At 62.7% G+C, this 14,243-nt stretch overlaps 3 protein-coding genes across 3 annotated transcripts; all 3 read left to right on the plus strand.

Moving 5' to 3' along the window:
• Positions 1-550: 550 nt before the first annotated feature.
• On the plus strand, positions 551-1,309 carry LMJF_22_1080 (conserved hypothetical protein; the record flags this gene model as incomplete). Its single annotated transcript, XM_001683207.1, has 1 exon — positions 551-1,309. One exon carries the CDS (start codon positions 551-553, stop codon positions 1,307-1,309), a length of 759 nt encoding a protein of 252 aa, XP_001683259.1.
• Positions 1,310-2,599: 1,290 nt separating this feature from the next.
• Positions 2,600-4,708, plus strand: LMJF_22_1090 (conserved hypothetical protein; the record flags this gene model as incomplete). The annotated part of the gene is made up of 1 exon (XM_001683208.1): positions 2,600-4,708. The coding sequence occupies one exon, from the start codon at positions 2,600-2,602 to the stop codon at positions 4,706-4,708; it is 2,109 nt and encodes a 702-aa protein (XP_001683260.1).
• Positions 4,709-6,497: 1,789 nt separating this feature from the next.
• Positions 6,498-13,997, plus strand: LMJF_22_1100 (conserved hypothetical protein; the record flags this gene model as incomplete). The annotated part of the gene is made up of 1 exon (XM_001683209.1): positions 6,498-13,997. One exon carries the CDS (start codon positions 6,498-6,500, stop codon positions 13,995-13,997), a length of 7,500 nt encoding a protein of 2,499 aa, XP_001683261.1.
• Between the last annotated feature and the right edge of the window lie 246 nt (positions 13,998-14,243).

Here is a 14,243-nt window from a genome sequence, read left to right on the forward strand (position 1 = left end):
GGCTGTGGAAGTGCAGATGGTGCTACCCGTGAATGCACGTGGGGCGAGCGTGCATGCTCACGTGTAGGGAGGGAGCCGGTAGTAAAGCGCGCAAGCGGCTTCCTGAGGGCGGCAGTAGCATTGCGAGACGCCGCCAAGCGACTCGACCTTTTCGCCCTCGAGCGCCAGTTAATCGTCCCTGTCTCTCCTCCACGCCCCCACACCCTCCGACTCCACTACTTGTCGGTTGGTTAATCGTCTGGCAGCGGTGTCGACTCCGTCAGCGAAGCGAGTCAGCAGCCCGATCGGCGTTCTCGCGTCGCTTTTTGCCCCCCCCCTCCTCCCTCTCTCCCTCCCTCCCTCCCACTTCTCCCTCCACGAACGTCCTTCTCTTCTCACCTCCATACATCTCTCTTGAACTCGCCTCCACCAACACCACCACCCTAGTGACCTCGCCTACCCCCCCCTTCCACCTTTGCCGCAGCCGCTCACCAGTGGCTACGCCGCGTCACCAGCAAGACCACGGCAGCAGGGATCCACCGAAACCAGAGAACAGACCCGGAAGAACGCGATGGGCTGGTTTCGCTCCTCGGCCTCTCCCGAGGCCGGCACCGCCACCGCAGAAGCGCCAGCGGCAGCAGCCGAGCATGGATCCCAGCACCGGCAGCCGCAGCCGGAAGCGAATTCTCCAGCACCGTTGACTGAAGCGGAGCAGCTCGACCTCCTCGTCGCCGGTGCGCGTCTCGACGACACGGAAGCGCAGGATACGGCTCGCTTCCTCGGGTCCAACAGGCGGCACATGTACGCGGACGGTCTGCTGAGCTGCGCCGCCTACACCTTCAGCGGGCTGCACCATATCCAAGGGCAAAGCAGCGCTCTGACGCTGCTCACCATGTGGACCGTTGGAACAACGTTCCTGGTCGACGTGGCAGAGCGGAAGTACCTGCAAGAATCTCTGCAGGGCACGCTGCGCACGGCGAAGACAACAAGCGAAGCTGAGAAGCCGCTATTACTCGATCAGCCACCACACAACGCTACACCGGCATCTACGCCAAGAAAAGCAGCAGTGGTGCCGGCGATGCCTACCTCGTCCGACTCGCTGTCATCAGCGATCAAGAAGCCCGCGCCACGAGACAAGGAGAAGCTCGCGGAGCAGCAGCGAAAGGTGTTCTTGACACAGGCGGTCGCGTCGTGGCTGTGGATGCTGGCCTCCTTTCAGCAGTTCAAGGTGCACAAGCGACTCAAGTGGTGCGGGTACAGCAGCTGGATGGGACTCGGCTGCGCGGGGTACTACACGACTCGGCATCTCTACAACCTTCTTGTGAAGTAGGAGAGGAGCTGAGGGCGTAGAGGCGGATTCGTGTTGCCGCAACGCGATGCGGCACTGGCGAATGCGCTCTAGGTTGGTGTACCCGGGGCCCGAGGGTATCGTCGCCTCTGCTCCATTTTGCTCGCGTCGGTGGATGTGCGTTGTAACCCCTTCTCACAGTGCGCTTGGCGCGTAATTGGCCGGCGACGGGGCTGGACGGTGAAGCTCCGACACCAGTGACATGCGTACACGCAGCGATCGTATAAGTGTGCAGGTATATGGTCATGATAACGCGCTAAAGTCGGCGGGGCGATGAGGTTGTGTGGGCAGACATGGTGTGCGATAGCGTAGGCGAGAGCGTCCGCAGCGACGAGGCTAGCGATTCCCCCGTATGGTTCTCTGAAGCGGAAGAGAAACAGTGACGGCGACGTGGAAGGGAGGCGGAGTGCACACGTGACTTTGCGGACACCTTTATCGTGCACGGATGACTTTTTCTTCCGCCACCCGTTCTCCTCTCGCCTCACGCCTCCCTCGTTCACTCCTACCCCTCCCATCTCCCCCGGCACAACAGCTTTCCGGCTGTGCGTGTGTATGCCAGCTCCCGCCATGCTCCCGCGTGAGCAAGTGCGCGGCGGTCAGCCGCCGAGAAAACGCCATGCGATGGCGTACCTCCATCTTTTGTGGCAAAGCGGCACCGAAAGGCATCGCACCCCCTCTCGCCAAGGTTCACGTCTCTGTCTCTCTTGCCCAGTCACTAGCATATTCCTCCCCCTGCCTCTCCGTTCTCGACGCCATCACGGCGACCTATATACCCTCGCTCGCTGCTCGCTTCTTCTTTGCTTGCATGCGTGTACCGCAACGACACCGCCATCTCGCTCTCCGACAGCGTTTCACAGCAACGCTAAATCATCGCTGCTCACACGGACCACACCTCCTACCCCTCCCCTCCCACTCCCACGCTCACACCCACACTCATCCACACACAACAGGGGCGCAAGCGGTTTCGTGCCTCCCCTTCACTCGGCTTCATTATCCAGTGGCGGGGGCTCTTGTCGCTCGCTGGCGTGTGTGTGTGTGTGTGTGTGTGTGTGTGTGTGTGTGTGTGTGCCTCTCTGCAAGGCTGCGTCTGCGGGTGCGGATCTTCTCCGCTCCCTTGCCTCAACACGCATCAAACCCCAACGTGCAAGTCGACCAGTAGAAGGGCGCGCACACACACCGCACGTAAAACAGCCTGACACCTCCTCCTCCCGCCCACATTCTGCTCCTCACGTACCCCCTCCTGACCTCATCGGGATAGCGGAGCGTGCAGCAATGAGCGCGGAGCAGCAGCGGCTCAAGAAGATGCACTGCGAGGCCGTCACCTTAGCGGAGATGAAGCAGTGGCTTGGTCTACCGCTGACCACAGCCGCGTCGTCCTCGTCCGCCGCCCCTGCAGCTGCAGCCGTGGCAGCAGCACCCAAGTCGCCGGTGGAAGAGGCGGTCGGCCGCGATGTATACGACATGTATGGGTTGTCTATGACGGCGGTAGATGCGTACCTGTTGCGCTACTTGCGCTCGAAGAATCTTGTCATCGAGGACGCTGTGGCGAAGCTGCGCCGCCGTCGTGCCTTTGAACGTACACTACCGATGATCAGTGTCACCACTACCACCGTCGCGGCGCTGCGAAGCGGCGCCTTTCATCTGCTGGACCACGACCTGGAGGGCCGGCCGGTGCTCTACATCAACGTGGCTACCTTCACACTGCCCACGCTGGAGCTGGATGAGGCGCAGCGACTGCTTATCATTCTCCTGGAGTTCATGCAAGCTCGGTGTCTGCTAAAGAACAACGAAAAAGTGGCGGCGATGCAGCGGCGCCGTCGCCAGCACGTTGATGCCACAGCGGCAGCGAGCAGCTTCGCGAACGGCGGCCGCGAAAACAACGGAGGAGCAGCTGCCCCGGCACATGGGGCGCAAGACGTGGATAAGGAGACCGTCAGTGACCTCCAGGAATTCGCGCTGCTCGTCAACGAAGAAAGGGTGCCGTGGATGATGCACGCGTCCTTCCTGAAGAACTACAGCACCCTCCTTAGCATACTCCCCAAGTACTACCCGCTGTTGCTCGGCTCCGTCTTGGTTCTTGGGGCCTCCCTTGAAATACGCACAGCCATCAAGGCGTGCGTCGGCAGCAGCTCTGAGGATGTGCGGAACTCGGTGCAGATGATCGAGAAGGCCGACCTGCCGCGGTACATGGATGCGAGCACCATCCCTGTTGAGCTCGGCGGTCACAAGCAAATCGTAGGAAGTGCCATGAACTTTTCGGAGACGGTGCTGCGGCACTGGTTCACGCTTACATCACAGATAGAAGACGAGTGTGTCGGCAGCGACGGCGGTATAGCCGATTCCAAGGTCCCAACAACCATCTCGGCAGCCGGAGCGGCCAACGGCCACAGAGAGGATGGGGGTGGTGCCGAAACCTCGCACTCGCCGCCGCGACCACTGTACGTGCCACCACCGCCGCTGGGCATGACGCAACGGCACATCTCCCGTCAGCGGCATGCAGTCGAGCTGCAGCACCTTAGCAGCAGCGTTGTCGGCACGATTACGGGGCCCGGCTCGCCAGGGCCCATGCGGCCTTGCAAGTACGGCGGCAGCTCCGCGCGCAACGGCAAGCATAGCCTCATGTCTTCAGCAGCCGCGGCAAACCGCTCCACCGCCGTCACGACGCCGCACGGCACGCCGACTAGCCAGAAGGATCAGGCTGCGGCGACGGTGACCCTGGGCGCGGGGCGTGCCGAGGACGTCACAGACGACGGCGTCTGCTCGGCGCTCTCTGGCGCCGACGAGCGCGACGACTATGCCGAGAACGAGGGCGGTGGTGCCGGCATGCACACTCGTACCAACTCCGGTGTCCCCACGTACCAACTCTACACCGCCGCCTCCTCTTTGGCGGGTAGCTTGGCAGTCGAGGGTGAGATGCACCTAAGCGGTCTTGGCGCGAGTCACAACCGTCATCACCAAGGTGCCTCGCTGTACAGTGTCGCATCCGCTACAATATCACGCGAAGAAGCTGCTCACTTTGCCGACCACCCGGACGATGCGGTCGTGGCTCTGCGGCAGGAGCGTCGGCGACGTCAGCGCGCGGAGCAGGCGTTGTATTTCCGAGACCTGGGTGTTACGCTGGACATGCGGAACGCCTCCATAATCGAAAAGGAGCTAGCCGCCATACATCAGGATCTCAACGTGTTGGTGGCGGAGATATTGGTTAAGGCGGAGGCTGCTAGAAAACGGCAGAAGGCACCACCGACGCTTAAACAACTGCTGGATCTGACGCTCACCGCCTTCGAGAGCGTCACGTGCACACCGTCAAGTGTGCCCGCCATGGCGTTAGCGGAGCCGGCGCAACGCGAAGCCGCGAGCTCCAGCTGCTGCAGCTTCATGTAGCCGCCTCCGTCTACGGATCGTGCCTCCCTCCTCCCTCTTGTGCTATTACTAACCTTCTACGTGCGAGTGTGCGTCTCTCTGTGCGCGCGTCTTTGAGTTTGGGCGGCGGTGCAGCCTCAGCGCTCCAATCCACCGCCGCACAAAACTCACGATCTTGAACGCTGCTCGCCACGCCAATAATTTGCAATCCTTTTCCTTGCTGTGTATTTCGTTGCTGCCGTGGTGTTCACGCATGCGCGACGAGGTTGTTGCTGTTATTATTACTGTTGTGAGCACCCCCATGCACTTGTACTCGAGACGCGCACGCGCGCGAAAGCCTTGTCCCCGCCCCGCCAACATGGACCCATCTTTGGTTGTCTTTGGCGGTGTCTATTATCGCCCTCTCCACTGCTGCCCTTCGTCCCCTTTCTCTCTCTCTCTCTCTGTGTCTCTGTCTGTCCTCATGATCTTATCGAAATTGCTTGCCTGCTCGCACGTGTGGTTGCACCTGGGTCTGTGTGTCTCTTGGTGAGTAGGTGTGCTCTGACGTAATCGGTGACTCCGCCAGAGCACTCACTTCGTCTTTGGCTTCTTTCGTTTCATGGCATCATTGTGCTGAGAGGTGTGCGCCGTCGCGTTATCTGTTCTGTGGTGTGGTGTAGCGGTGTGGCCGTATCCTGTCATTTTCATGTACGCATAGAGAAAAGTGGTTATAGCGATAGAGAGAGAGACGATCACGCACGGACGGGCCATGATGTGCACGCGTACGCGCCCTGTGCGACGGCACAGCGTCGTCATGATCACCTCTCCCTGCCGCTACACCGCGGTAGCATGCACAGCTCGCTTGCGCTCCTCATGGAAGGCTTCTGTGCGTAGTCGTGGTTGTGATCCCGCAGACCCCATTGCGCTCTGGCACGGCAATCTGCAAGGAGCAATTCCGACTCTCACGCCTTGCGTTGACTGTTGCGTATTCGAACTCTGCCGTGCATGTTTCCCATCCTTCTCTATTCGTGTCCTGCGCCTACATGCCTCTTCCTGCTCTTCGTGTCTTGTCGCAGTCGCTCGCTCGCACGGCACCGAGAGCACACCTACGCTCGGTGCGTGCCAGCACACACGCTCCACCGTGCCATCGTCGCACGAAGTCACACGCAAAAACATGCATGTGCAACTTTGCATTCTTCCGCATCGCTTGTTTCTCCAGTGCACCGCGAGAGCGAGAGGAGTGGAGTGGAAGACAGTGCACGGCGGTCTCTTTTGCCTCCCTCTCTGACTCGTTCTCTCGTGTGGCCGTCGTGTCCGAGGCAGCGATCATCACCACCACCACCACCACCACTATCCCTCACACACGCAGAGTACGGGCTTGTGTAGGCACCCAGAGAAAGAGAGAGAGCGGGAAGAAAGGGAGGGGAAAGACCTGCATCCACCGCATGCAACGCATGCTCTTCGCCTGACGGGTCCCAACTCTTTCTTCGCCCGTTGGTGGGGTACCAGTCCCTATTATTTTTTTTGTTACTGCTCTAAGCGCAACCCGAGAGTACAGCGCTACACCCTCGCTTTCGCGTCTGTGACTTGCCCCTGCTCGTGTGCAGATCGACACTCATCGATCTCCGCAACTCTGTCGTGCTCCGCCTGTTGTGTGTGTGTGTGTGTGTGTGTGTGTGTGTGTGTGTGTGTGTGTGTGCACGCGTGTACCTCTCCTCTCTGAGCAGGGAGCACACGACCCGAGAGCGACATCAAAACGCCACGCGCACAGACGGAGCGGTAGAAGCGAGCAGTGTGGCATGCATACAGACGTGCAGCACCCATCAGAATGGAGTTCGATGCGTTGCTCAACACTCTCTGCTTGACGAGCTTCGTCCTCTTCGGGCTCTGGATCGTAGCGCATGCTGTACAGGTGGTGGAGCTGCACTTCATGATGCAGGCCTACACGCATCACAAAACATATATTTTTACAATACCATTTGTGCCGCTCATAACGCGGCTGTTTCACGAGATGGCCGTGCCGCAGTTCTTGGCGTCTGAAGCGATCCAGCGGGGCGAGCTGCCGCCAGCCATGAGGACGCATGGCCATCGCACACCGGCAGCGGTGCCCGTCGAGTATGTTGACGCGGACGGTGCCCCATCACTATCAACCTTGACGAACTTCGACGCCGTCAGTAGCGCATCATTGTCACCACCGTCCCCATCGGCGCTCAGCACGGTCCTGAACAAGTCGCCCGCCAACACCCCCACAGACAGCCTCAGACGCAGAGCTGGCAGGACAAAGAAGGAGAGGAAGCGCAAGCGGGCTGGTGACGGTGTGGATCGGGAGAGCGCGCAGCACCAAGAGGAGCTGCGGCAACAGGGCTCCGTGGCTGTGTCCATTTTAGACCCCAATCTCGCAGCCGCTGGCGACTTGGAATTTTCCTCTTCGCCCAGCCCGGCGTGGTGGGCGCCGCAGTTGGAAGGTCGATGCTTAGTATTCGGTCTCCGCCTGCCGTTCGAGCTGCTCCCTGCATCGAGGTCGGCGCCGCCGGCAAGCGCGTTCGCGAACGCGGAAGCGCGTGGTGTAGGTGGCAGTAATAGCACGGGCAACCGGCCTGGAAGTGGCCACGGCGCCACGACGCGCCAGCCGACCGTGAACCTGCAGCTCAAGCAGTACCAGCTGATCCCAGCCTCTCTCGTTGCCTCTGCGGCTGCGCCGTCACCGGCCTTGCACCACCACACAGTTCTATCCAGCAACGCAGAGCTGCAGACACAAGTAGCCGTCGCACAGCAACTCTCGGTGGCACCAGTGCGTGTATACACCCGTGCCGCACAATCGCGTGCGCGCATCAACACATCCGTCGTGCCGTCGCCTCTTCAGTGCTACTCGTCCCCGGCCGCCTCTTCACCGAGCCGCTGCACATGGCCCGGTGCGTTGCCGCTTGCTCGCACGCCATCGCCGCACCTGGACTTTGATTCTATCAAGTACGCCTATACGCAGTACTACCAGCGTCTCCTGGAGACGGCCGTGGCGGAGCAAGCCGCCATCGCCCACCGCGCGCGCAAGCACCGCAAGTTGGCCAAGAGTGCGCAGCACATAGCGACGATGCTAATGCACTACCTCAAGTACGCACGTATAGATGACGACGTTGAGGATGATGTCAACGACGGGGACGCGGAGGGCAGAGCTGGAGGCGGCGGTGGCAGCGGCTCAGCGGTCGACACTAGTCGGGCTGCATCCAGCAAGCGAAGAACCGCGGCGACACCGAGAGCCAGAGCCGGACATGGCAACGCAAGCGTCTTCCCATCACGCATCAAGCGCAGACGCCGCGCTAGAAGTGGAAAGAACCGTGGCGGGGTCGGCATGGGCGCGGCAGACCGTCCTCAGCGCAGCTGTGGGCCATGGATACCGGTGCTGGGCGACAGCGCTTGGCATCATAGCGACAAGTACGATGCAGTCAGACGAGACGGAGACTTGGTGTCGTCGGCGCTGTCGAGCCACAGCCTTTACCATACCGCGGCGCCCCTGTCGCCTTCGCAGCTTTTGCCGACTCAGCAGAGTTCGCTCAACAGCCGCTCATCACCGTCGCTCATGCAGCCGTCGCAGACGGCGGTGGTTCCGCCACCGCTGCCTCCCGTATACGAGCTACGACGCGGCATCAGCAAGCGTCGCCGACGCGCAGAGACGCCGAGTATCGCGGACAGCGCCGTCGAGGCGCTCGAGGGCCTCGTGGAGCGAGTGCGGCTCGCGCAGACGCTGCGGCCGCGGTACCAGTCGCTGCTTTGCACTGTCCGCTTCGCAGCTGAGAGATTTATCGTGCGTCGTGGTGCGAGCGAGCCGCCAACATGGACGCCGCTGCAGACGGTCGCCGCGGCCGGTGTGGCCTGCGGTGGTCTGTCATCGTCGGCGACAGACGGCCGCGGTGCGGCGAAACCGAAAACGCGGTGCTCCTCCTCCTCTTCCTCGCTCTCTCCTTACCGGCTGCATCTGCATCGGCGGTATGGCAGCACGAGCAGCGACAGCGCAACCGCGGTGCGGTCTCCGCTGGCGAACAGTAACGCGTCCGCTTCAGCGTTCGGAGCTCAAGGCAGCTGGACCGCGTTTGGCTACTCTGACAACTCCGTCGACCGCCGCAGCAGTGGCGCTCGCGTCCCCGCAGCGTTGTCATCGCAGATCTCAAACGACTTCGCCGGAGGACAATTTCCAGGAGACACGCGCTCTTTCTCCCTTCTTCCATTGCGGCCCTCGCCATTGACGGCCATACCGGCGGAAAGCCGCATCGACAGCAGGAACAACAGCAGCTTCCATAGCCATCGAAGCGACTCGCCGTCGCCCGCGCTGGCTCTCCCCAACGCCATTGTCACTGCGCCCACCAATGTGTCTGCCGAAATCGCGGCGGCACTCGCGATACCACCATCGATTGCCGTCAGCAGCAGCAGCGGCAGCACCAGCGCCGCGAATGCCGCTATACAGTTCCTGCGTGCGAGTCGGCTACGAGAGAACAACATCCGTGCTGCCATTGCGGCAGGCGCTGGCATCAGCGCCGTCAGCCCCCCTTCTCTCTCTTCGATATTAAACCCCAGCCCAGCCACGAGCCTAAGCAGTAGCAGCTTCTACTCGGCAGTGGCTGCGCCTGCCGCAACCCGAGCACCACGCGAAGTCGGGTCACCGCACCGGTGCGCCGTCGAGGCCGATTTATCGATGAGTGCTGAAGGGGCGCTGCCGCTATCGAGGGACGTCGCCACCACGGGCAACGAGCCCGTGTCCCTTCCGGTGGACAACGGAGACGCCAGCGGCAAAGAGGTGCAGCGGATCGGCGCGGCTGTCGCTGCCGCAGGAGCGGTGCACGCGCCGATGGATGAGGTAATGACGCAGCAAACGCCGTCTCGAGCCAAAGACACCGCCTCGCGGCTACTCCGACAACAGCGGCATCCACAACCTGCTTCGAGCAGCAGCGAGGAGGCTCCGCAGCGCGGTGCAGCGAGCGCGACTTCGCCGTCATTGCAGCCGCGCTCGACGGACCTGCGCATTGTCTACGTGATTGGAGCTGATCGCGCGACGCTGCTGCGAAGCCTCACGCTGGACGCAACGCGCAGCTTCGCCGCAGGCACGCGTAACTTTCTCTGTTTCTTTACTCGAAAGGACGAGCGGCGTGCGCAGCGGCGGTACATGGAACAGCTCGACCGGCAGAACCGGGCTGCGTTGCAGCTCTTGATGCTCCACGAGACGCCTGCGGACGCCCCTCAACCACGTGAGCAGCGTGACAGAGGGAACACCGCTATCGGCCACGTGCACGTGAACAGTGCAGCGCCCCTGTGCAACCGTGCAGAGGAAACGCTTTTAAGCGCCGGTGTCACAGCCGCATTGCGCAGCGTCCCGGGACCACCGTGGAACGTGCGCGCGACGTCGTGGACAGACGTGAACCCCCCCAGCGGCGGTTCGCGTATGTGCGGGTCGGGCTCCGTAGACGGCGGTTTTGGTGGTGCCGGCACAGTCAACCAGCAGCCGCGTGCAACGAGGCCGAGTAAGACAGCCTTCTTCAACGTCGCCGGCGCCGACCTGCTGGCTCTGGAGGCAACCCCAACAGACAGCGCCCCCGCCACCGTCACAGCACCGTCGGCGCATCAGTGCGACGACTCTTTCTTATCCATGACGCAAAGCCTCGAGGCCAGCTTTCGCTCAGTGCGGGAACTCTCGCACGCAGCGCATCCAGGCACCGCAGAAGTCGCAGCGGCGAGCGTGGCGCCTGATAACCGGAGCAGTAGTGCACCGGTGTTCGCCGCCACCCCATCGCTCTCGATGGCGCAGCCGATGCCGACGGCCCCTGCCCCACCGGCGCCTCTGGCCGCATGCGGCGATGGAGAAGCCGCTCGTGGAGCAGAAGCAGAGGGCACGTTAGCGGCACACTCACGGTCGCCGTCGCTGCTGTCGCACGACTCGGAGAAGCCGTCGAACACGGTGAGTGTCTTCGAGCGCCCTTTGCTCACTTTTCCCAGCCTCGAGGGCACCAACAATGACAGGGCCGGCAGTGCCCACGTGGAACGGCGGTCGAGTGTCGGTGAGGTGGACTCGGGGGCGCTGCTGCCGCACCAAGGTGCGGCTGACACAACAGCACCGCCGCCCCTACCGTCTTACACGGAGGTTGCCGAGCCGCTCCACCTGAAAGCGATCATCGCCAGTAACCCCAAGGCTGGCGACCAAGGCATCCTCGACCACGGTGCCACAGATGCCGCCGCTACCACGAACCCCGTCGCTGACGCTGATGTGCTGCCACTGTGCTTGGCATCGAACTCTGAAGAATCAGCGGCAGCGGGCCATAAGCACGTGGATGTGGCGCCGCCCACGGTCAGCACCGCCGCCTCTCCGATCCCTGCGGCATCGGCTGCCCCTAAGAAAGACAGCAAGGAGAGCGAAAAGCACGCAGCCGCAGCGACGGCAAAAACGGACTCTGAAGCCGCCGTCATCGACTCGGTGTCAGCTCACGACGTCCGACAGTACCTCGCGACTGTTGGCGTGACGCTGCCGCAGCAGGTGTACCTCCTGCGAGACGCGGGCGCGTTGACGCCGCTGCAACAGCTGCAGCGTAGCCTCGCCGCCTCTTCACATCACGCCTCTGTGCTAACCTCGCGAAAAGACACTTCTGCGCACAGTACTGGCACCGACGCACCAACCGCGGCGGTGCCGCCCACCGTGGGTGGCACTGCGGCACACCACCGCGCATTGCTGTCTGCCTCTGCCGCTGCGGTGCTCAGTCGGGGCGCCACTCGCGTTGTGGAGGGGCAAGTTGAGGTGGCGGAGCTGTCACTTGATGTGCTGCGTCGTCAAATATCGCCTTTTGTGCCACTGGTGCCGCCACCGCTGAGCGACAGTGATGGCGACGACGGTGCCGGGAGTTCGATGAGCGGCAGTGGCAGCGATGCGTCCGGTGCTCGTGAAACATCGGAATCGTACTCGCGCAGCAGTGGAGCGTCTGACGATGACGACGGCAAGGTCGTCGTCCGGGAGGATGTGGCGGGCGCGAGGCGCAGCTCGCCATTCCGCCGACGGGGGAAGCCGCCGCAGAAGTCGAGGACCGCCGCCGCGGCCAACCATCACCTCGGGCACTCCTCAAAGAATCGCGGGCCCGCGCAGCGCTCTGGCAAAGCCTCGCGCCCACAGCGGGCGCATTCGCGGCGGCGGCATCAGCAGCACTCCCGGTCGTCAAGGGGCCACGGGCGGACGAGCGCCCGGTCTTCCCTGAAGCGCCGGCGACGTCAGCATGAGCGGCGTCGCAAGCGCCACCTCGATCGTTGGAACAGACACATCCAGCATCAGCGCGCGGCGGCCAACAAGGCTGACAGCATCCCCGTCGCCGCCGGCGTGCTGTTCTTCACGGCACCGCCGAAGTTGCCCACGGCGCTAGCCCGGCAGCAGCGACAGCTGTTGCTAGAAGAGCTAGAGAGTGGCGAGCGAGGGCGGCTGTTGGTCCCGGACTGGGCATTGAGCGGGTCCGAGGTCGCCGCACCAGCCACTGGTGCTAACGAGGACGCTCGACAGGACGTGCAGCTGGCGCCGTCGTCATCCCCTCACAACGGACGATCACCGCCGCGCAGTATCTGCGTAACACTCATCTACGCCGCCACCGCCGAGCAGGTGGCGCAGGCACTGGTGCGAGCCGCAGAAGTCGCTGCAACAGCGCTAAAGAGCCAGAGCGCCGCGTGTGATGCAGCTGATGGATGGGGCCACCGAAACAGGGAGGCCGCCAACCTTGTACGAAGCCGGAGCCCGACGGTAGCGGCACGGAGAAGGAAGCGCACGTGCAGCGGCCGTGACAGCCACGAGTTCCTGAGCAGCAACGCCGACAACGGGCTGTGCTTGTCACGGCCGTCACAGCAGAGGCCTGAAGCGGCGTTCATGGGCGAAAACTGGCATGGCCATCGAGATGTGTCATTGGCGAGCACGGAAGCGCCCAGCAAGAACAGCCTGTGCCATTCCTTTGTCTCCGAGAAGTTGATGCCGCGGCTGTCGCGGGCGGCCTTCTCGACTGTGGCCCCCGACGCCTTCGTCGGCGGCGAGAACCTCCGCAACAACCGCCCCGTAGACGTGCCGCCTCCAAGCCTTTGGCGCATCCTGTCGCCGAACGGCTGCTCCGAGACGGCAACCTTCTCGGAAGAGAGTATGGAGGACACGGATTTTAGTGGTCGACACGGTGGCAAGGGCGACGGTAGCACGGCAGCACCCGCTGCTGCAGCCTCGCCACTCATACGTATACATGACAGGCCGCCATCTTTGCTCTTGATCACCGAATCTTCGGACAGCGCCTACGACTACTGCGAAGGCCGTAGCGGCAGCGGAGGGAGCGCGACAGCGGTGGGGGGCCGATGGGACAGCCTTGGTCGCGACGCCGCCAGTGATGGTTCTGGTGCCGGTACCAGCTATGACGGTGTCGGGCACACCGGTACGTCGGTGTATGTTGAAGAGCTCGAACGGAGCAGCAGCAGCGCCCGCGGCAGCTCAGCGCACTTCGCTGACAGCGGGGACGCTGACGACGACGTTGAGTGGGCAAGTTCAGCGCGCGTCTCTGCGGCCAGCGTGCACGCCGCTAAGCCGCCGTCGAAAAGCGTTCGGTTCAAGGCCACCGAGGCTAGGCGGGGCGAGGAGGACAAGGTTGACGTGGCGCACGAGCTGATGAACGTGCTGCGCGATTCAGCGTGCTTCCCTGATGGCGTCCCGGTCGGCGTCTCCCTTGCCTACGTGCGCATCGGCAATGACCTCTACGCCATCACGGAGGTCGTGGACCGCACCTTCCTGCAGTACCGCGAGGAGCGCGTCATACAGTCTCGCAAGTCTCGCGAGGAAGGCGACAGCTGCAGCGCAGGCGATGGCGACGATGATTCGCTCACATCGCTCTCCGACAGTGCCGAGGATGCTCAGGCAGACAGCTCGCTCTCTTACTCGTCCGTAAGCAACTCGTCTGTCGCGTTGGACACCTCCTTCAAGACGCTGGACGCCGCCCTGAAAGTCATCCAGGAGCAGCATAAAGCTGCAGCGCAACAACAATACCGTCGGCTGCATCGCCGCCGTGCTGTCTCGGCAAGCAACTTCGGCGACCTGTCCTACTCCCTCGCCGGCTCTGCGCCGCTGCGGCCAGGCATGCGGCGGCAAGAGGTGCACATGTGCTGGCGGTGCCTCAGTGCCGAGGCGGCCGTAATCTTCGTGCCTTGCGGCCACTACGCGGTCTGTGAAGCGTGTGCAGAGGTGCTGGCGGACTGCTGCCTGTGTCGCACACCGATCCTGTCGAGTGTGGTGCTGCTGGAGCACCACAACTCTCAACAAGCGCAAAAGCCGCCGTCGGAGCAGACGTGAGACCAGACCCGAGAGCACACTACCACCACCACGAACGCGAGTCGCGCAGATATGTGTCGAGCCTTGTGCTGACACAAGGAAAGGCGAAGAGGGAAGCAGAGGTTTGAAGACGCAATATCATACCGCGTGCGCACGCAGGATGCGTCTGTGGCAGAGCTCGGGTGTCCGATCCTGCTGGTCACCCGCACGCACCTTCGCAGTCTTCGGGTTGTTTGAAAAGAGGGGTCTGAGGCGTCTGTCAACGCC

The sequence above is a fragment of the Leishmania major genome, chromosome 22 (assembly GCF_000002725.2).
Source record: "Leishmania major strain Friedlin complete genome, chromosome 22".
Lineage (NCBI taxonomy): Eukaryota > Euglenozoa > Kinetoplastea > Trypanosomatida > Trypanosomatidae > Leishmania > Leishmania major.